This window comes from Capricornis sumatraensis, chromosome 1 (genome assembly GCF_032405125.1).
Source record: "Capricornis sumatraensis isolate serow.1 chromosome 1, serow.2, whole genome shotgun sequence".
NCBI lineage: Eukaryota > Metazoa > Chordata > Mammalia > Artiodactyla > Bovidae > Capricornis > Capricornis sumatraensis.
Genome location: NC_091069.1, coordinates 96,240,399 through 96,264,743, shown reverse-complemented (window position 1 = coordinate 96,264,743; position 24,345 = coordinate 96,240,399). Strand labels below are relative to the sequence as shown.

The 24,345-nt window shown below is 38.6% G+C and overlaps 1 protein-coding gene and 1 pseudogene across 1 annotated transcript in view; both read left to right on the top strand.

Annotated features, from left to right (window-relative positions):
• Positions 1-24,345, top strand: part of M1AP (meiosis 1 associated protein) — a 75,725-nt gene that overhangs the window by 6,531 nt on the left and 44,849 nt on the right. Inside the window, exons 2-3 of the mRNA XM_068967289.1 lie at positions 17,669-17,854; positions 18,717-18,885. Of these exons, the coding sequence (XP_068823390.1) occupies positions 17,669-17,854; positions 18,717-18,885 (355 nt within the window). The remainder of the gene's footprint in view (positions 1-17,668; positions 17,855-18,716; positions 18,886-24,345) is intronic.
• On the top strand, positions 5,727-6,625 carry LOC138087781 (PSME3-interacting protein pseudogene; annotated as a pseudogene).

Sequence of the window (24,345 nt, the reverse complement as noted above, 5' to 3'; positions counted from 1 at the left end):
AGTACATTTGTCTCTAGGTGAATCCCTTAATCCCTTAATCACTCTATTAGGAAAGACAGACAGTTCTAGACTAAAAACCACTGACTAGTAAGTCAGGAAAGATTAGAAGTCAAAATTTCCTTCCAGAAGATCGATAAGTTCAACCATGGTCAAAAGCTCAAGAAAATCACTGAAGCAATGCCATTACCTTGTGTATCCCTGTATGCGTGCTCACACTCAGTCGTGTCTGACTCCTTTGTGACCCCATGAACTGTAGCCCGCCAGGCTCTTCTGCCCATGGGGTTTCCCAGGCAAGAATACTAGAATGGGTTGCCATTTACTCCTCCAGGAATCATTTCCAACCAGGAATCAAACCCATGTCTCCTGCAGTTCCTGCACTGGCAGGTGGATTCTTTACCACTGGGCCACCTGGGAAGCTCACCTTATGTACAGAAGGGTCCAGTCTTTGTTTAAATCCATTTTCTCTGACCTATCTAAGTATCGGACATTTTCTATCTGCAGAGTTAGTTCAAAATATAAATGAAGAAAGAGAGCAGGTAGGGAGTCTTGCCTAAGTTGAACACTTCAATTTATCTCCTCATATTTGACTTATAAGTATAATAAAATAATTGTGAACTTTTCATGAGGAATCTTGGCAAAGGATTCATAATTAAAATATTAGAATTCCTTTTATATCCATTGTGCTGTTAATATAAATAAATTCTAAAATGATTAATCTCTCAAAGAGTTTCAAAAGAATTCCATTATTGTGAAGATTTTATCAATTCTCTTACCTTTTTTTTGAGAGCAAAGAAGTTATTTAAATCATATAAGATCTACAATGGTATTTGAAGATCAGTAGCGCTGTAATTTGGCTATTACATTTATTTTCTTATCCTTACTAGCTGATCTTCAATAGAATCATTTAAAAGTGGCAAATAATGGGAATATATTATATAAAGTAATATAAAGATAAGCTCCAATACAGATAATATGTTGCTGCTGTTTAGTCACTAGGTTATGGCCAACTCTTTGCAACCCCAAGGACTGTAGTCCGGTAGGCCCCCCTGTCCATGGGATTCCCATGGCAAGAATACTGGAGTGGGTTGCCATTTCCTTCTCCAGAGGATCTTTCTGACCCAGGGATCAAACCTGTATCTCCTACATTTGAGACAGATTCTTCAGAACTGAGCCACCTTGGAAGCCCAAAGATAATATAATAAACTATAATTGAGGAGGGTGGGGAGAGTAAGAAAATGAAATGTACAAATTTTATGATTGTATAGTGGAGATTTTCATAGCTCATTAATGGATATTAATAAATAACTTACAGGAATTATAAACATGGAATTATAAAGACAACCACTAGAACAAATACAAACCTTTCTAATTATGACAAGAAAAACATAATAGAGCTGACAAATTTACACAGTATAGTGATTTTTCAAAATTTATGCAAACAGTGTATACCTTAAAATAATATTACTAAAAATAACTATATCTGTCACATTAATAAATGTGTCCTAAACTTACCTGTTAAAACATTTAAAAAGCACAGATTTTATTGCAAAACAAAATTCTGTATTCAAGAGACTGTAACAAAGTGATTCAGAAAAGTTGAAAATCAAAGGAAGGGCAAAGGTATACTAAGCGAATGTACCCCTACAAAAAAAAATGAATTTAATATCAGACATCATTGAATTTGCAGCAAAAAGCACTAAACAAGACTAAGTATGGCACTATAATATCGACACAAAGCAGGGAAGAGTAGAGAATTATCAAGAGATGCATAAGAAATATATTCAATACAGAGGGCTTCCTGGAGGGGGAGTCTATTAAAAATATAACAGTTTTGAATACCAATTACCAAATAATATAGTATCAACATTTTTAAAAGAAATATAGGTATTAAAAAAATATGCACCTTCCTGAAGTGCTCATGGAATATTCACAAAAGTTGACAGGATATTAAGCCACAAATAAACGCAAAAACTTAGATGAATTCTAAAAACTACAAATAAATCAGTCAACATTCTCTGAACACAGTGCAGTAAAACTGGAAATAAGTAACAGACACAGAGAACAAAAAGTCTCTACCACCTGGGAGTTTTTATGCTGCTTAATAAATAGCTTTCGCATCAAAGAGGAAATTCAGGCAAAAATTGTAGTGTATCTAGAAAATAATAATAATGAAACACTACATACCAGAACATATGTGACACAAAAAAGGCAATGCTAGAGAAAAAATCATCTTTAAACTGTATATTTTATTATTTTTAATTCTGTTAGTAAACAAGAAAAACTGAAATGAAGCAAGCAACTCAAGAAGAAAACAAAAAACAAGCTTAAGGAAAGCTGAAAGAAAGAAAAAATAAAGGCAAAGAGTAATGAATATGAAAATAGAAAATGGTAGAACAAATGAATAAATCTAAATTTGTTGTTTGAGGGGAAAATAGGAAATATAGATCAACCATTATTAGTTAACTTAGTCTTAGGGAAAGAGCAGTGGGGAAAGCATGTATACACAAAATAAGGTAAAAAGAAAGTAACCATAGATATACTTGTGTGAAATACATAATTCTCCATGAAAATATAATTACCAAAAGTGAATTCAGAAGAGATAGAAACTCACCATTTTCCACAAAAGGAATGGGAAATTTATCAAAGAACTACCCTCCCCCAAAATAAAGTACTGGAACCAAATAGTTTTACAAAGGAATAATACCACACTTTTAAAGGACAGATCTTTACATTTTTTTAACTATTTTATACTGCAGAAAGAAATAATATCCTTCCAGATTCTTTTTATGAAAATAACATAATATTGATCTTAAAATGCAACAAATATTGCAAACAAAGAAAAACTACAAATCCGTCTCACTCAAAATCCCAACTAAAGTATTAACAGTAGAATCCAACTTATATTTAAAAAATCATGTACAGGAATGCAGAGATGGTGCAATATTGAAATCTATTAATATAGTTTACTATGTTAATATATCTAAGAAGAATATGATAGTGTTTTTTCCATAAGTACTAAAAAAGGTATTTAATAAAATGCAATATCCAATCATTAAAAAAAAAACTTAAAAAACTAGGAATGGGTGGCTATTCCCATAGTGTCTGTCTATGACAACTCAAAAACCAGATCTTACTTAATGAAAGACATTGAATATATTCCTGCTGCTGCTGCCGCTAAGTCACTTCAGTCATGTCCGACTCTGTGCGACCCCATAGACAGCAGCCCACCAGGCTCCCCGATCCCTGGGATTCTCCAGGCAAGAACACTGGAGTGGGTTGCCACTTCCTTCTCCAGGCATGAAAATGAAAAGTGAAAGTGAAGTCACTCAGTCATGTCCGACTCTTCGCGACCCCATGGACTGCAGCCTACCAGGCTCCTCCATCCATGGGATTTTCCAGGCAATAGTACTGGAGTGGGTTGCCATTGCCTTCTCCGGAATATATTCCTGTGTAAGTCAAATAAATTTACTATCATCACTGTTATCTAACAGTATTGGAAAGATTTTCACTGATATAATCACACACATGAAACGAAGTTAAAATATAGAAATAAGGAAGTGAGGGGCTTACCTGGCAGTCCAGTGGTTAAGACTGCATGCTTCCACTGCAGGAGGTGCAAATTTGATCCCTGGTTGAGGAACTAAGACCCCAAATTCCACACGGAGTGGCTAAAATAGAAAAAGAAAGAAGGAAGGGAAGGAGAGGGAGGGAGGCTCAAGAGGGAGTTGGTATGTGTATAGTTATGGCTGATTCGCATTGTTGTACAGCAGAAACACAACATTGTGTAACTCAATGAAACTATAAGCCATGCTGTGTAGGGCCACCCAAGATGGACAAGGTCATAATGGAGAGTTATGATCCACTGGAGGAGGGAATGGCAAGCCAAAATCCAGTATTCTTAAATGAACAGTGCAAAAAAGTAGAAGGAAGCAATAAATTTGCTGGCATATTGAGTGCAACACTTTCATAGCATCGTCTTTTAGGATTTGAAATAGCTCAACTGGAATTCCATCACCTCCACTAGCTTTGTTCATAGTGATGCTTCCTAAGGCCCACGTGACTTCACATTCCAGGATGTCTGGCTCTAGGTGAGTGATCACACCATGATGATTATCTGCATTTTGATTATAACAGGATTAGTCAGAAGGTTTTCAAGAAGGAGAAACTGTCCTCAAGCAGGATACATTGTTGTTATATAATCCTTAGTACAGAGTTTAAACTGAGTTGTTTGTTTGTTGTGTAATCATCAGTTCCAGGCTTAAAGATAAAAAAAAAATTTTTTTATGTGACTAAGACTAAGGAATGTAGAGGGAAAAAAAAAAAAGAAATGTAGAGGGGGGAAAAAGTGTCTTTTCCTCCTCCTTGAGAATTCCAGACCCCTGTCTCTTCCTTGAGAGCCCCAGACCCCTTTCTCCTCCTTGGGGACCCTGGACTTCTTATCAACCTGCCTAGGAATTGACTCTCTCAATAGCAAGGTGATCAAGCAAATCAATCCTAAGGAAAATCAACTGTAAATATTAATTAGAAGGACTGATGCTGAAACTGAAGCTCCAACACTTTGGCCACCTGATGCAAAGAACTGACTCATTGGAAAAGACCCTGATGCTGTGAAAGATCAAGGGCAGAAGGAGAAGTGGGTGGCAGAGGATGAGATGGTTAGATAGCATCACCAAGTCAATGGACATGAATTTGAGCAAACTCTGGGAGATAGTGAAGGACAGGGAAGCCTGGTGTGCTGCAGTCCATGCTATCACAAAGAGACATGACTGAGCGACTGAACAACAAAAGTACCCTTTGTATTCTGGTTGTTATTCCAGAACAACCAGCTAGAAGTTAAAATGGCAGAAAAGTTCTCATCATAATAACCAAAGTGATCAAATAAATGCTTATGAATGAAAATAATAATGAACGTGCAAAATTTATATGAATTGAAATGCTATTGAGAAACACAAAAGAAGACTTGAACAAACGAGAAGTCATTAGTTCTTGGGAGCACTCAGTCCAGAAAGATGTCAGTTATCTCTAAATGAATCTATAAATCCAGTGCAACTTCCAGTAAAATTTCTAGCAGAATAGATATTTAATAATAAAATTAGAAACAAAACACAAGAATAGCTGGAGATTCCTTCTCTCAAATGTTAAACAGGTATTCAAACAGTGTGACACTGGAAATTGAAAAAAAAAAGCAATAGAATATAATTTAAAGTCTAGAAGTAGACCCAAATATATGGCAGGATTTAGTGTATAATAAAGATGCTGTTTAACATTAGTTGGAAACAGTAATCAACAAACTAGGTAGTTGCGGACAAAAATTAAGTTAGATTCACACTCACAGTTCAGTTCAGTCACTCAGTCATGTCCAACTCTTTGTGACCCCATGGACCGTAGGACTCCAGGCTTCCCTGTCCATCACCAACTCCCAGACTTTACTCAAACTCATGTCCATCAAGTCAGTGATGCCATCCAACCATCTCATCCTCTGTCGTCCCCTTCTCCTCCTGTTTTCAATCTTTCCCAGTATCAGGGTCTTTTCCAACTATTTTTACTTACAACTTATGCCTGTATAAATTCCAGATGGATCAAAGATTTAAATGTAAAAATTGAAAATGTGTAAGTACTAGAACAGATTGTATCATTTTGGGTTCAATCAGGAGATAGAAACCACAGTAATTTTAAAAAGGAAAATTTAGGCCGGAAGAGGGGCGGAACTTTGTTGTGGCGACTGTTCCATTATGGATGGAGGGGATGACGGTAACCTTGTCATCAAAAAGAGGTTTGTATCTGAGGCAGAGCTAGATAAACGGCGCAAAAGGAGACAAGAAGAATGGGAAAAAGTTTGAAAACCTGAAGATCCTGAAGAATGCCCAGAGGAGGTTTATGACCCTCGGTCTCTGTATGAAAGGCTACAAGAACAGAAAGACAGGAAGCAGCAGGAGTATGAAGAACAGTTCAAATTCAAAAACATGGTAAGAGGCTTAGACGAAGATGAGACCAACTTCCTTGATGAGGTTTCTCGGCAGCAAGAACTAATAGAAAAACAGCGAAGAGAAGAAGAACTGAAAGAACTGAAGGAATACAGAAGTAATCTCAACAAGGTTGGAATTTCTTCAGAAAACAAGAAGGAAGTGGAGAAGAAAGCTGTGAAACCCATAGAAACCAAGAACAAGTTCTCCCAGGCAAAGCTGTTGGCAGGAGCTGTGAAGCATAAGAGTTCAGAGAGTGGAAACAGTGTGAAAAGACTGAAATCGGACCCTGACCCAGATGACAAGAATCAAGAAGCCCCGTCCTGTGTGTCTCTGGGGAGCACCTCCCTGAGCAGTCCCTCCATCCACTGCCTGTCCGCGGCTGTCTGTATCGGCATCCTCCCAGGCCTGGGCGCCTACTCTGGGAGCAGCGACTCTGAGTCCCTCTCAGACAGCGAAGGCACCATCAACGCCACGGGCAAGATTGTCTCCTCCATCTTCCGAACCAACACCTTCCTCGAGGCCCCCTAGCTCCTCTGTTTTTACCGGAGGGTGCTCCTCCCCACGAGTAGACTGGACAGTTTATTCTGCCTACAGGCATTACTTCCCACAGAAAACTCCTTCGCCTGCTCCTTATGCACACCGTGACATTTTTAACTGCATCTAAGAATGTGCCAGAATCCACTTGTGGCCAGACTTGTGTTTGGTTTCTCTTTCTACTCCGGTCCAGATGCCCAGACCAGTCCTGCAACCTCTGTCCGCACTGATGCAGATTTCGGCCCAGCCAAAATTTCACCAAAAACACCCTGGGAAGATAGAGCTACTCTGTGCTAATTGTTCCTGACTGTCAGTACAGGCGCATCAGCTCCATCCTAACAAACAAGACTGAGGTAAAACTGGAGGCACCTTCTGCCTGTGCTTCATTGTTCCTGCGATTGTGCTCCTGTTATTACAGCCCGTACCCAGGGCAACCTCGGATCATCTCAGAAGGCAGACAGAGGAGCCAAAGTCACGATCTTCATGGTTTGACTTTTCAGAGGCCATTACCATGCCTCATGGCCTCTGTTGATGTTGGGAGAAGCTGAAAAAGGGTTGCATGGATTAAAAGCCTCCATTACTTTGAAAGCTAATCCACCTGTCAGAGAACAAGATCTTGCTTTTCCTGTACTGGAGCTTGTGCTTCCAACTCCCTCCCCATCCATTGTAACAGCTAGATTGTGTCGAGGAGGTTGAGACTCTTCAGACTGCGATTTCTGCTCTTTATGTCACAAGAGCAGTTGAAGATGACCGGTAATCATCTTTCCCCATACCTGTTAGTGGAGAGCCCTGGAGCTGAGACATGAGTTCTGTAGAAACTACCAGTAGCAAAGCAAGGTCTGGTTTGCCTAGTGGAGGAAGCTCCCCTGGGAAAACATCTAGTGTAGACTGTGTGTTTCAAACCCAAAAAACAGGAAAACCAAAGATAGAAGGAAACACTGCCTAAATCACAAAATCCAGCTCTCCTGCCTTGGTAGATAATTAGGATTTTATAACCAGATAATAAGGAATAAAACTGGGGTTTGGGGTGGCTTCTTAAAAAAATAAAATAAAAAGGAAAATTTATACAGAATATTTTAACATAGTTTAACCTATTCAACTATGCATGCATGCTTGCAGGCTGAGGAAGAGATCTCAAAGAAGGACAAAGTTGGAAAGGGGACCCCTTTCCCAAGGCTGGGGTTTAGAGCCAGTTGGAGAATGTATGGGTGTAGCTCACTGGATACACAGAAGATACTGGTTTGCTCAAGCTGGTGCTGGTCCATGGCTACTGGGAAAACATGAACCCTTCAGGTGCAGGCGTGGTGGCCAGTGCACAAGCATGCGGAGTGGAGTGCCACTGTGGGCAGGGGGCCTGGGGTAAGCAGTATCCACGCTGAAAAGAACAGCAGCACTGGGAGGACCTCCAGAGACAAACCTCCGAGGGGAATGACAGGTGAGCAAAGGGAGTCAGGCATCAGTGCAGGCACGAGGTCTGAAGCATGCAGTGTCCTGGCTAAGTGAGCAGCTGACAGGTGATCAGCTAGGGCTAAGAAGTTCCTAATGTCTTAGCTCAAATTGTGACTGACTGGTTTAAACAACAGACATTTATTTTCTCGAGGTTTCGAAAGCTGGAAGGCCAAGGTCAGGGTGCCAACCTGATCAGGCTCTGGTGAGAGCCCTCTTCCATCTTGCTATGTGCTCACATGGACTTTCCTTAATGTGTGTATTGTACATGAAGAGAGAGCTCTGGTGTCTATTCCTCTTGTTACAATACACTAATCCCATCATGGAGGCCCCACTCATGACTTCATCAAAACCTAATTATGTCCCAGAAGCTTTGCCTCTCATCACATTGGGAGTTAGGGCTTCAATACATGAATTTTAAGGGGGCACAAACATTCAGTCCATAACACCAAGGACCTATAAGTTCTGGGCATTTGGGTGGAACACTACGAGGTGGCTTCATCCCATTGGTTTCAGCAGAAACGTACCTTCCTCCTGCAATGTCCCTCTAGTACACTCTACCCAGAAAACTTAACATCATGATTACTGTGAAGGAGAAAGGCTTAATTGACAATAAATTGACAGCATGCAGAGCTTGGGGGGAAATGTAAGAGTAAGAAAGGCCTTTCTAACCATAACACGAAACCCAAAATTCCAAAAGTAAAAGATTAATAAATTCACTTGAGTAAAAATAGAAAATATACACTTGGCCAAAAAAATACTAGGTGTAAAATCTAAAGACCATATGAGGAAAAATATTTGCTTCTATATCACAAGGAGTTAATTTCCATAACTGCATAAAGGTTTCCTTAAAATCAATAAAAAATAATGACCATAGTCTAATAGGAAATGAAATATGATATGTACAGTTTTCAGAAAAGGAAATACACATGACCTTGAAATATTGAATATGTTCAGTCTCACTCATAAAAGAAATACAAGTTGAAACTACTTTGAGATGCTATTATTTTTCAGGTATCTGATTGGTAAAGACTTTTTTAAGTTAAATGACAATGTTTTTGAGGATTTAAAGAAACAGGCACCCTTGCGTATATATTTTAACACAGTTGCTATAGTGGGCAATGTGGTGACAGTATCACAATTTACATACCTTTTAACCTAGCAAGTCTGCTTTTAGAAACTTATCCTACATATATGTTTTCATATGTGCAAAAATGGTTGTAGATTATTCATTTTAGAATTGTTTAGAATAGCAAAAGATTGGAAATAACCTACTGTTAATTAATAGGGAATTGGTTAAATAGAGTTATATGGTCCATCTATTAATGGAATCCTATTTAGCCATAAAAATTAAGATACTTTTTATCTATTGAATGTAATGATTACCCAAATATACTGTGTAACAAAATCAAGATTCAAAAGAGTATCATAATCTCTTCTGTTTCGGTAAGAAGAAAGATGAAAAGTGAAAGTGATAGTTGCTCAGTTGTGTCCAACTCTTTGCAACCTCATGAACTGTAGCCTGCCAGGCTCCTCTGTCCATCTAATTCTCCAGGCAAGAATATTAGAGTGGGTTGCCATTCCCTTCTTCAGGGGATCTTCCTGACCCAGGGATCGAATCCAGGTCTCCTGCACTGCGAACAGATTCTTTACTGTCTGAGCCACCAGGGAAGCTCATTTATATTTCCTTTTATGTAAAGAAATATCTCTGGAAAGATATCAGATAAGCTGATAATATTTATTGCCTGCAGGAAACTACTGGTTAGCTGAAAACTAAGAGTAGGAAGGTGACTTTTTCTACATGTTCTTTTGCAACCTTTGAATGTTTGTTGAATGAAGGGGAAAAAATTGCAACAAAATTTTGGAAACTGTAATACAAGTGAAAAGTGATAAATGACTTAGCAGTCCCCAAGGGAGCTAAATCTTAAGCCAGTAGTGGGAAACCCAAAGAAGAAAGTTTAAACCACCAATTTCTCAAAAGGCTTAGGAACTAGCAAAATCAAGTACTTTTGAAAGTAAGAATGTAGATGGAACTAAAAGTAGAAAGATGTCAACCATCTGATTTAAAAGCAGTTTGACCTTTAGATCCTCTCTTCTACTCCAAAAACAACAAATTGATTTGCCACGTTTGATTTGACATTGCAACATGCCCCATACCAATGGACGTGTAAAAATTTCACTGAGCTAGAAGTCCCCTGAATTTTAGTCGAATTTATTTCCTACATACTGGCTTGCAAATGTCTTACCAATAAGTTAGAATAGGTGCTACTTCTTGCTCACTAGGTCCACTCAGCATGTCATTAATGTAATGGGCCAGTGTGATAACTTGTGAAAGGGAATGGCAATCAAAATTCCTGTGAACTAAATTATGACATAAGGCTGGAGAACTGATACACCCATGAGGTAGGATAGTGAAGGAGGTGTGTTTCTGGTCTTGGCAGCTGAAAGCAGACTGCTCCTGTGGGACCTTATAGACAAGAGTGGAGAAAAGGCACTTACCAGATCAATAGCTGTATACCAGGTACCAAGAGATGTGTTAATTTGCTCAAGCAATGAAACTGCATCTAATACAGCAACTGCTGTTGGAGTTAGCACCTAAGTAAGTTTATGATAATACACTCTCATTCTCCAAGACTCATCTGTCTTCTGCACAGGCCATATAGGCCAATTGAATGGGGATGTGGTAGAAATCACCAACTCTGCATCTTTCAAGTCCTTGATGGTACACTAATTTCTACAGTCCCTCCAGGAATTCAGTATTGCACTTGTTGTTTTCCTAAGCAGAGACATTTCTAGAGACTTCCACTTGGCCATTCCCACCATAGTTGCCTTCACTCCACAGGTCAGAGAACCAGTGTGGGGATTCTGCCAGCTAGGCATGTCTATTCCATTTATACTTTCTAAAACTGAAGAAATAGCCATAGGATGCATGTGGGGACTCATCAGACCCAATATAAAATTTCCCTGATCACTTGACTGCCATAAGCCCCTGCTCTGATTGGGGGCAACAATAATGTTCAGGACCTCTGAAAATAGTGTCCGTTCATAGCCAGTATTCACTAGTACTGAAAGGTCTGATTATTCCCTTTACTTCAGTGTACAGATAGCCTCGTAATTTTCAAATCTTTTGGGTCCTTTTTGAACAATCCCTCTTACTTCTTTAAACATCTTAAAGGTACTTAAATATATTTGATATTTCCAATATGTGAAATGGTATTCTAATTCTCTTCTTTGTTGTTTCTGTGCACTCTCACTCATAATGTTTATTTTTGTAACTGATTTTGTAATTTTGGATTATGAGTTTATCTTAAACTGATCTTAATGTGTGAAAATTCTGTGAGGCCTTAAGTTTATGGTGTATGTGCATCTAGAAAGGATTTGTGTTTGCTTCAGTCAGATGCCTGAGGTGCTATCACCCAGGACCACTTTAAGTTATGTTTTAAACTTAGGGTTTCCTAGACTGTAGATAAAGACAAATCCTAAACTGACATAAAGGAATGTATGTAGTTTCTAGGTTTTAGCAGTAATTTCTTTCTCATTTCTACTCAGAGCTCACATAAGTCAACAAGTTTTATTATCATCTGCTTTGAGCAGTGGGTGGATTCCTTCTAGCCCACCTTTTTCACTGAGAAAAAAACCTTTAAATAACCTTTTAACTTTTTGAGCCAGGGTGGCAGTTCCAACTCTTCTTTACAAGGGCCTAATGCCTTGTCTCCTTTTCCCTTTCAACACAAAGCCCTTGGTTCCCAAGATCAGCAAATAAAGTCAAGGCTTTTATACCTGTCTCACACTGTAGTTTCCTTTGGTACTTGGGGATTACCCTTAATTTCTTATGAATTCAACTATGCATTTAAAAGATATTCTAAATAGACATTTCTCCAAAGAAGACATACAGATGGCCAAGAGGCAAATGTAAAGATGTTCAGTGTCACCAATTATTAGAGAAATGCAAGTCAAAACTATGAGATATCACCTCATACCAGCCAGAATGGCTATCATCAAAATATTCACAAACAATAAATGCTGGAGGATGTGTGAAGAAAAGGGAAGCCTCCTACACTGTTAGTAGGAATGTAAAGTGGTACAGCCACTATGGAGAACAGTATGGAGGTTCCTTAAAAAACTAAAAATAGAACTACCATATAACCCAGCAATCCCACTCCTGGGCATATGTCCAGAGAAAATCATGATCTGAAAGGATACATGCACCCAAGTGTTCATTGCAACACTGTTTACAATAGCCAGGACCTGGAAGCAAACTAAGTGTCCATCAGTATAAATGGATAAAGATGTGGTACATATATATAATGAAATAGTACTCGGCCATTAAAAAGAATGAAATTATGCCATTTACAGCAATATGGATGGATCTAGAGATTTGTCATGGGCTTCCCTGGAATTCCAGTTGAGCTATTTCAAATCCTGAAAGATGATGCTGTGAAAGTGCGGCACTCAATATGCCAGCGAATTTGGAAAACTCAGCAGTGGCCACAGGACTGGAAAAGGTCCGTTTTCATTCCAATCCCAAAGAAAGGCAATGCCAAAGAATGCTCAAACTGCCGCACAATTGCACTCATCTCACACACTAGTAAAGTAATGCTCAAATTTCTCCAAGCCAGGCTTCAGCAATACGTGAACCGTGAACTTCCTGATGTTCAAGCTGGTTTTAGAAAAGGCAGAGGAACCAGAGATCAAATTGCCAACATCCTCTGGATCATCGAAAAAGCAAGAGAGTTCCAAAAAACCATCTATTTCTGCTTTGACTATGCCAAAGCCTTTGACTGTGTGGATTACAATAAACTGAAATATTCTGAAAGAGATGGGAATACCAGACCACCTGATCTGCCTCTTGAGAAATCTGTATGCAGGTCAGGAAGCAACAGCTAGAACTGGACATGGAACAACAGACTGGTTCCAAATAGGAGAAGGAGTACGTCAAGGCTGTATATTGTCACCCTGCTTATTTAACTTATCTGCAGAGTACATCATGAGAAATGGTGGACTGGAAGAAATATAAGCTGGAATCAAGATTGCCGGGAGAAATATCAATAACCTCAGATATGCAGATGACACCACCCTTATGGCAGAAAGTGAAGAGAAACTAAAACGACTCTTGATGAAAGTGAAAGAGGAGGGTGAAAAAGTTGGCTTAAAGCTCAACATTCAGAAAACGAAGATCATGGCATCCGGTCCCATCACTTCATGGGAAATAGATGGGGAAACAGTGGAAACAGTGTCAGACTTTATTTTGGGGGGCTCCAAAATCACTGCAGATGGTGACTGCAGCCATGAAATTAAAAGACTCTTACTCCTTGGAAGGAAAGTTATGACCAACCTAGATAGCATATTCAAAAGCAGAGACATTACTTTGCCGACTAAGGTCCGTCTAGTCAAGGCTATGGTTTTTCCTGTGGTCATGTATGGATGTGAGAGTTGGACTGTGAAGAAGGCTGAGCGCCGAAGAATTGATGCTTTTGAACTGTGGTGTTGGAGAAGACTCTTGAGAGTCTTCAACAAGCATCTACTCTTCAACAAGCATCCTCTGCTCTTATCAGGCATATTCCTTCTTTCTCTCTGGCACACTCCATTCACTTTCAACCTCCAGAGATGCTTATATTGAACTTTCAGCCTGTCTACCAGCCCCCCAACAAACACACACATATACACCTAAAATACGGTATTCCTTTTACAAACCTTATCCTTTAAACTCTAAGCTCAATCTCACCCCCTTTCCAACAACTCTTTTTCTAAATTTCTAAAGTATCCGTAGTCTATAAGTCTCTTCCAAATGTGATACACACAAAACTAGGGCTGTAAGAGTTCCTAGGGCATAGGAATATATAATTTTCAAGAACTGTTATATAGATCTTCCATTTCTACTGTATTCTTTTCTAAAACTTCTATAACTATGCCTATGAGGAGGGTATCAGGCTCCTTCTTCATTCCTAGCATCCCTTTAACAATTACTTCTCTTCCACTTCACAAAGAAAACCCAAAATAAAAAGGATGAGGTGAGAGGAACATATCTTTCACCCACCATAAATTTTACTGTGATGAATTGCCATGTGGTTTTAAAACTTCCAGGGGCACCAAACAAAGGAATATTTCAAAATATTGACATCAGTGTAAGAAAGAAAATGACTTAATGATTGTGTTAAAAATCTTTTGCAACCAGGTAATCTCCAATTTTAACAAAATTGGAGGAAGACTAAATTGAGTAGCAGCTAATAGATCATTAAAATAATTTTATTAGTATATCCATATGTAATTTTTGGCATATAACTCAGAATGAATTTGACAGTTTGTTTGACATCTGTATTTATCAGGATGAGGTTTCTCAGCACTAGAAACCTCCTAGAAAATAGGAATAGGATTAATACTTAATGTTGTGCCATTTAATCAATAATTTATTTATTCACACATACCTTAACTAATTAAAGAACCCAATGTGCTCACCACTGAGATGCATTTCTAATTAAATTTTATCCTTAATGCCAATAATTATCAAAATAGATAATATATATGTTGTTTTGATCAATTTATATGAACAATAATTTTTTAAATAGTGCAATCTAGATAACTCCTTAGAGCCTATCAGTCCAGTTCAGTTCAGTCGCTCAGTCGTGTCTGACTCTTTGCGACCCCGTGAATCGCTATAGTCATAGGAAATTTTAAAATCTGATGACATATATTTTTGATGCATAGAAATATGATAAGATAATCAATAAAAGACTGCCAACCAGAAAGTCCTATTATATTATGATAAAGCTATGGGAAATTGAAATGGAAATATGAATTCAGGGAGAAAATGAATAATATTAATTTCCATCTGTTAAAAAGAAAAAAGCTTGCTCACGTACTTTAAAAATTGAAAATTGAGAGTATCAAATTCCTATGATATTAATATTTAGATTAATAAACATAATTAGATTATGTTTTAAAGAGTTGTATTATAGTGTCATTTTTAAATATTGATATTTAAATATACTGGAAGTTATATGTCCTTAACAACTACTTATACTTCGAATTTTTCAATCTAGATGTCAACATAATATATAATAGAGTATATCATTTTTCATATTTTTTTATGGAGTACATGAAAAGAAATACTTAAATGCTACTGGCCTCATTTGTTCTCATTTATTTCTTGAGTAGGTTTCTTATCTTCCTATCTAGATTACAAGTTCTCTTTGTGTAAAAATTATATCCTATTTCTTCTGTTTTCCTCAGAGATTCATGAAGAGGAGCGAGTAAGCAAAGTAACATGCTCATGAATTTTATGTGTGTTTTGCAAATATTGCTCAGTTCTGCTCTTTGATCAGGAAAGTGTCTTCATCCCAAATATAATTTCTCCCCACCCACCCCCACCTGCTATTGATGCCTGGCATTCCTTCAAATAGTGTCACAAATTTTAATTCCACATTTATTCAAAATGTATATATTCTTAGGAGATGTAACACTGATCTAGAATCATATTAGATTAAACTACTTCCTGAGAACAAGTTTTTGTGAAGGAGAGTGAGGACAGTCAGGAGATTTACATGTTGACTCCCTGACTTGATTGCAGACAAGCATCATTTCTTTACTGAAGTGACCCTGAGGGGCCTGTTAGGTAGGACCTTATTGGAAAAGGTCAGTTTTCATTCCAATCCCAAAGAAAGGTAATGCCAAAGAATACTCAAACTACCACACAATTGCATTCATCTCACATGCTAGTAAAGTAATGCTCAAAATTCTCTAAGCCAGGCTTCAGCAATACATGAACTGTGAACTTCCAGATGTTCAAGCTGGTTTTAGAAAAGGCAGAGGAACCAGAGATCAAATTGCCAACATCCTCTGGATCATGGAAAAAGCAAGAGAGTTCCAGAAAAACATCTATTTCTGCTTTATTGACTATGCCAAAGCCTTTGACTGTGTGGATTACAATAGATTCTGGAAAATTCTGAAAGAGATGGGAATACCAGACCACCTGACCTGCCTCTTGAGAAACCTGCAGGTCAGGAAGCAACAGTTAGAACTGGACATGGAACAACAGACTGGTTCCAAATAGGAGAAGGAGTACGTCAAAGCTGTATATTGTCACCCTGCTTATTTAACTTATACGCAGAGTACATCATGAGAAACGCTGGGCTGGAAGAAGCACAAGCTGGAATTAAGATTCCCAGGAGAAATATCAATAACCTCAGATATACAAATAACACCGCCCTTATGGCAGAAAGTGAAGAGGAACTAAAGAGCCTCTTGATGAAAGTGAAAGAGGAGAGTGAAAAAGGTGGCTTAAAGCTCAACATTCAGAAAACTAAGATCATGGCATCTGGTCTCATCACTTCATGGCAAATAGATGGAGAAATAGTGGAAACAGTGGAAACAGTGACAGACTTTATTTTTTGGGGCTCCAAAATCACTGCAGATTGTGACCGCAGCCATGAAATGAAAAGACGCTTACTCCTTGGAAGAAAAATTATGACCAACCTAGCTGCTCCTGCTGCTTCTAAGTCGCTTCAGTCATGTCCAACTCTGTGTGACCCCATAGACAGCAGCCCACCAGGCTCCGCCGTCCCTGGGATTCTACAGGCAAGAACACTGGAGTGGGTTGCCATTTCCTTCTCCAATGCATGAAAGTGAAAAGTGAAAGTGAAGTCGTTCAGTCATGTCTGATTTGTCACGACCCCATGGACTGCAGCCTACCAGGCTCCTCCATCCATGGGATTTTCCAGGCAAGAATACTGGAGTGGGTTGCCATTGCCTTCTCTGGACCAACCTAGACAGCATATTAAAAAGCAGAGACATTATTTTACCAACAAAGGTTCGTCTAGTTAAGGCTATGGTTTTTCCAGTAGTCAAGTATGGATGTGAGAGTTGGACTATAAAGAAAGCTGAGCACCAAAGAATTGATGCTTTTTAATTGTGGTTGGAGAAGACTCTTAAAAGTCCGTTGGACTGCAAGGAGACCCAACCAGTCCATCCTAAAGGAGATCAGTCCTGAATATTCATTGGAAGGACTGATGTTGAAGCTGAAACTCCAATACTCTGGCCACCTGACACGAAGAGCTGACTCACTAGAAAAGACCCTGATGCTGGGAAAGATTGAAGGCAGAAGGAGAAGGGGACGACAGAGGATGAGATGGTTGGATGGCATCACCAACTCAATGGACATGAGTTTGAGTAAACTCCGGGAGTTGGTGATGAACAGGAAGCCTGGTGTGCTGCAATTCATGGGGTCGCAAAGAGTCAGACACAACTGAGCAACTGAACTATCAGTTTTAAATGATCAACCACATCAAAATCCTCATTTCTGGTAAAATATCACTCTTGAATAGAATGCCTCCCAGTTCCTAGACTGACTGAGAAATGAAGAGTGACACATTTTGAGAGTGACACTGCTAGGCCTCCAATTTGCAATAAAACTGAGCAATCACAACTGAACCTTCCTTTGGGTGAGTGAATGAATTAAAACACATTTTCTGTTTCTAGTAACTCCACATAATCAATGCCTTTTGGCTGCAAATTTTAGAGAAATGTGCAAAATTTTAGGGAAATTTAGGGAAGGTTTTAGTGCAGTGCCTAGAACGGAATACACATTCCATAGATCTTGGTCAAATAAATAGATTTTCAGGAAGGGAAAAGTACTCTTAAGTAATAATTGATAACAAATTAGACTGCCTATTAATCTGTAACCTGGGTCACTAAAGATGTGCACCCTTGATTCATTTTCTCTGCAGCAAGTGAAAGGGAACTTTGCTAGGCTGCAGGCCTGCATCTCAGAACTCCGCATACTGCAAAGAGAAGGTTGTTTCAGACCACAAGGCATTTCTCTGCAGTTGGCAATAGAGGATGGGCTCCAGCAGTTCAAACAGTACAGCAGACACGTGAGCACAGGTGCAGCTCTGACCTACAGTTCCCTGGAGGTAAGAGATGCTGGCCTTAGGACACTAAGCTTTCTTCCCATTTAAGTCCATCTTAATCCTTCATTATTTGCCATCCTTCTATTGTTCTCTGTTTCATTCACTTGAAGGTCGTCACTAGGTACTCCATTGGGTGTGTGAATGAGTTAAAATACATTCAGTCTCTGTAACATCAGGCATCAAACAAATGAGTTTAAAAATAATTATGCTCTAAATGTCTAAGTACAAAAGAAAACTGCATATATTTAATACTTGCCTTCCAGAGTTTAATGTTAAGCCTGGATTCAGATTGAGCAAGGAGAGACATCCAATGGAAGTACCACTGAGAAAAGAGCATATAAGCTCTCTGATATTTAGTACACATCTAACAAGTGGAATTTAAGGATTCTGTTTCCTTTGTTTCTTCATGAAATCAAAGCATTTTGAGCAAAAGGGATACTGCCTGTGATTCAAGCAATCTTAAAAGCTGAAACACAGCGGGGGACTTCCCTGGCAGTCCAGTTGTTGAGACTCCGTGCTCCCAATGCAGGTGGTGTGGATTTAGTCCCCGGCTGGGGAATTAATATCCTACATGCTGTGGCATGGCCAAAAAAAAAACTGAAAAAAGGATGGCTTCTCACTGGTCCCTTTCTGGGATAGATTCAGTTTGTTTGGAAGGCTGCTGTGATGATCTATCCCACTAGACCTCTCCCACCAGAATCTGTCAAATAAAACTTGATTTGCAAGTTACAATTAAATCCTCTTCTTTGCCCTAAGACACTACTACCAATTTCTTCGATGTTTGTCGTCTAGATCTAACCTGTTAACATTCTTCACTCTGTACATCAGTGAAAGAGGGCACAATGATTCTTTGATTTATTTCCAGATTACCGTTCTGACTTCACAGCCTGGAAAAGAGGTGGTCAAACAGTTGGAGGAAGGATTGAAAGATACAGACCTAGTCAGGATCAGGAAGCTTCAGGTGGTTGAGATCACAAAGGGAGTCCTAGAATGTATTAACTCAGCATCCCCTGTTGAAGAGCCCAGCAATGAGGGTAAGGATTAAATGAAAAGGTTAAAAGAATGGTCAGAATTTTAATGAGTAGTCTTTTACAGCTGAGGAGTATTATTTTCCATGGTCTTTTTATATTCTTAAGTGAAATAAAGCCAACAGATTTCACTGTGGTCCAGAAAAGTGTTTCTAGGTGGTTGAGTTTAATTTTTAATCTTATTTTTAATTTTAGAAGCAATATATATTAATGTAAAATCTGAAATATTATAAGTAAAGAAAGTCAAAAATTCCTTCCTCCTCAAGAGATTGGGGTATCCTTTGTAATGTTCTAATGCCATTGCCTTCTCCAAATAGATAGATAGATAGATAGAAATATAAGACACACATACAAAGTCAATAGCATTTCTATAATTAGAAACAAACTCTTAGAAACTTCCATTTTTGAAGAAATACCTTTTATGATAATAAAAGAATATTTAGAAATAAAGTTTAAAATATTTAAACTATGAATTTTATTCTATGTTTATTCTATGAAATAAACATAAATAACATAAATAAAATAACATAAATAAACGTAAAATATGATTTATTCTATGAAAAGATTCATAGAATAGTTATTGGGGAAAGTTGAAAGCTTTACTGATGGCACCTTAAAAAAGACATAACTAAGTGGAGCATGTTAATGGATAGAAACATTCAATATCATAAGGATTCAGTTCTCCCCAAATTGATCTATCAATGCAATTCCAATCAAAATGCTATCAGAATTTTTTGATGTACTTACAAGCTAATCCTAATAAATATATTTAAAAGGTGATAGAATTCCAGTTGAGCTACTTCAGATCCTAAAAGATGATGCTATGAAAGTGCTGCACTCTCTCTCTAATTAAAATTAAAAGCTTCTGCACAACAAAGGAAACTATAAGCAAGGTGAAAAGACAGCCTTCGGAATGGGAGAAAATAGTAGCAAATGAAGCAGCAGACAAACAACTAGTCTCAAAAATATACAAGCAACTCCTGCAGCTCAATTCCAGAAAAATAAACGACCCAATCAAAAAATGGGCCAAAGAACTAAATAGACATTTCTCCAAAGAAGACATACAGATGGCTAACAAACACATGAAAAGATGCTCAACATCACTCATTATCAGAGAAATGCAAATCAAAACCACAATGAGGTACCATTTCACACCAGTCAGAATGGCTGCAATCCAAAAGTCTACAAGCAATAAATGCTGGAGAGGGTGTGGAGATAAGGGAACCCTCTTACACTGTTGGTGGGAATGCAAACTAGTACAGCCACTAAGGAGATTCCTTTAAAACCTGGAAATAGAACTGCCTTATGACCCAACAATCCCACTGCTAGGCATACACACCGAGGAAACCAGAATTGAAAGAGACACGTGTACCCCAATGTTCATCACAGCACTGTTTATAATAGCCAGGACATGGAAGCAACCTAGATGTCCATCAGCAGATGAATGGATAAGAAAGCTGTGGTACATATACACAATGGAGTATTACCCAGCCATTAAAAAGAATACATCTGAATCAGTTCTAATGATGTGGATGAAACTGGAACCAATTATACAGAGTGAAGTAAGTCAGAAAGAAAAACACCAATACAGTATGCTGCTGCTGCTGCTGCTAAGTCGCTTCAGTCGTGTCTGACTCTATGCGACCCCATAGACGGCAGCCCACCAAGCTCCCCCATCCCTGGGATTCTCCAGGCAAGAACACTGGAGTGGGTTGCCATTTCCTTCTCCAATGCATGGAAGTGAAAGGTGAAAGTGAAGTCACTCAGTCATGTCCGACTCTTAGCGACCCCATGGACTGCAGCCCACCAGGCTCCTCCGTCCATGGGATTTTCCAGGCAAGAGTACTGGAGTGGGGTGTCATTGCCTTCTCTGCCAATACAGTATACTAACACATATAAATGGAATTTAGAAAGATAGTGACAATAACCCTGTATGCGAGACAGCAAAAGAGACACAGATGTATAGAACAGTCTTTTGGACTCTGTGGGAGAGGGAGAGGGTGGGATGATTTGGGAGAATGGCATTGAAACATGTATAATATCATATAAGAAATGAACCGCCAGTCTAGGTTTGATGCAGGATACAGGATGCTTGCGGCTGGTGCACTGGGATAACCCAGAGAGATGGTATGGGGAGGGAGGTGGGAGGGGGGTTCAGGATTGGGAACATGTGTACACCTGTGGCAGATTCATGTTGATGTATGGCAAAACCAATACAGTATTGTAAAGTAAAATAGAGTAAAAAAAAAAAAAAGTGCTGCACTCAATATGTCAGCAAATTTGGAAAACTCAGCAGTGGCCACAGGACTGGAAAAGGTCAGTCTTCATTCCAATCCCAAAGAAAGGCAATACCAAAGAATACTCAAACTACTGCACAATTCCACTCATCTCACACACTAGTAAAGTAATGCTCAGAATTCTCCAAGCCAGGCTTCAGCAATACGTGAACCGTGAACTTCCAGATGTTCAAGCTGGTTTTAGAAAAGGCAGAGGAACCAGAGATCAAATTGCCAACATCCGCTGGATCATCAAAAAAGCAAGAGAGTTCCAGAAAAACATCTATTTCTGCTTTATTGACTATGCCAAAGCCTTTGACTATGTAGATCACAATAAACTGTGGAAAATTCTGAAAGAGATGGGAGTAGCAGACCACCTGACCTGCCTCTTGAGAAATCTGTATGCAGGTCAGGAAGCAACAGTTAGAACCAGACACAGAACACACTGGTTCCAAATAGGAAAAGGAGTACATCAAGGCTGTATATTGTCACCCTGCTTATTTAACTTATATGCAGAGTACATCTTGGGAAATGCTGGGCTGGAAGAAGCACAAGCTGGAGTCAAGATTGCCGGGAGAAATATCAATAACCTCCAATATGCAGATGACAACACCCTTATGGCAGAAAGTGAATAAGAACTAAAGAGCCTCTTGATGAAAGTGAAAAAGGAGAGTGAAAAAGTTGGCTTAAAACTCAACATTCAGAAAACAAAGATCACGGCATTCGGTCCCATCACTTCATGGCAAATAGTTGGGGAAACAGTGGAAACAGTGGCTGACTTAATTTTTTGGGCTCCAGAATCACTGCAGATGGTGATTGCAGCCATGAAATTAAAAGACACTTACTCTTTGGAAAAAAAGTTATGACCAACCTAGATAGCATATTCAAAAGCAGAGACATTACTTTGTCAACAAAGGTCCGTCTAGTCAAGGCTATGGTTTTTCCAGTGGTCATGTATGAATGTGAGAGTTGGGCTATAAAGAAAGCCGAGCACCAAAGAATTAATGCTTTTGAACTGTGGTGTTGGAGAAGACTCCTGAGAGTCCCTTGGACTGCAAGGAAATCCAACCAGTCCATCTTAAAGGAGATCAGTCCTGGGTGTTCATTGGAAGAACTGATGTTGAAGCTGAAACTCCAATACTTTGGCCACCTGATGTGAAGAGCTGACTCATTTGAAAAGACCCTGATGCTGGGAAAGATTGAGGGCAGAAGGAGAAGGGGACGACATAGAATGAGATGGTTGGATGGCATCACTGACTCAATGAACATGGGTTTGAGTAAACTCCGGGAATTGGTGATGGACAGGGAGGCCTGGCGTGCTGCAGTTCATAGGATCACAAAGAGTCAGACACAACTGAGCAACTGAACTGAACTGAAGATATATACTAAAGCTAAAGGTTTCCCTTGCCTGATATTAAGATAATTATTAATATAAGGCTGTTCAAATTAAGATAGTGTTGTGTTTCTACAGGGAAGGACAAATGTCCAGTTTAAAATAGATGAGAGAACCCAGAAACAGACAGCCACATTGTATGAAAACTTAATGTGTGGCTAAGTTGACATGACAAAGCAATGGAAAAGAATGGATCTAGTCATTAAATCATATTGGAACTATAAGTATTCCATACGGGAAAAAATGAAATTTGATCCCTGCTACTGCTGCTGCAGCTAAGTTGCTTCAGTCGTGTCTGACTCTGTGTGACCCCACAGACAGCAGCCCACCAGGCTCCCTCATCCCTGGGATTCTCCAGGCAAGAAGACTGGAGTGGGTTGCCATTTCCTTCTCCAAGGTATGAAAGTGAAAAGTGAAAGTGAAGTCGCTCAGTCATGTCCAACTCTTCGCAACCCCATGGACTGCAACCTACCAGGCTCCATTTACAATACTATATTTTAAATAGATTAAAGACTTAAATATGAAAGTTAAAACTTTAAAAATTTGCAGGAAAATACAGGAGAAAATTTTATCACCAAAGTTAGGGAGGAGGAAGAGTAAATTTGCTAACCATAAAGTAAAAGATTGATATTTTATGGTATTTGATTACTTCAAAATTAAGAATTTCTATTCATCAGAAATACCATAAAGAAAATAATGACATGTCATAACTATATTTACAACTCATATGACCAATAATGAGTTGGTGTCCAGAATACGGAATGCCTGAAACTTGATTTTTAAAAAAAGACCATCTAATTTTTAAATAAACAAAAAGTCTGAACAGGTATGTCACAGAAGAGGAAATCTCATGAAAAATAAGCATAAGAAAAATTCTCACCATCATTAATAACCAGGAAAACACGAATTAAAACAATGATATCCCATCTTATACCCACTAGTTTGCAAAAAATTAAGAAGTCTCACAAGTGTTAGCAATAGCAGAGCATGGAAACTCTTATATACTGATAGGAAGAATGTAATTGTTTCACAAATTGTCATTTTGTTATAAAGTAACATTTATAATACCCTACAACCTAGCAGTTCCATCCCTAGGAGAATGTCTCCAGAAAAACTTTTATAAATGTGCACTTGAGGACATGTACAAGAACATGAATATTGACATTATTTAAAAAGCCAAAAACTAGAGTACTCAAATGTCCATTGAATGACTCATGAATAAATGTGTGTGCATGTTCAGTTGCTCAGTGATGTCTGACTCTTTGCAACTCCATGGACTGTAGCCTGCCAGGCTCTCTGTCCATGGGATTTTCCAGGCAAGAATACTAGAATGGGTTGCCATTCCCTTCTCTAGGGTATCTTCTCGATCAAGGGATCAAACCTATGCCTCCTGCGTTGGCAGGCAGATTCTTTTACCATTACAACGTATATTCACAAAGTAGAATATCATACAGTTATGGAAATGAATGACCCACAGCTACCTACAACAATGGTGACAACTCTTTTCAATACTGAGGGAAAAAGCAGATAACCAAGAATGTAGACAATAAGATACCTCTTTATAAAGCTCAAGCAAAACTAAAATAATAAAGTATTTAATAAAACTCACTTTAAAAGGGAAGATAAGATTTTTAAAAATCCAGCGTAGCAGTGTTTCCCTTAGAGAAGATCAGAGCTAAGCATGTAGATACTTGACTGGCATTGTTGATCTACATCTTAAGTTAAAGGCTTTATGAGTGTTCATTTTACTGTTATGCTTCATAGTTTAAATATGTGTTGCCTATATTCATTTGCATG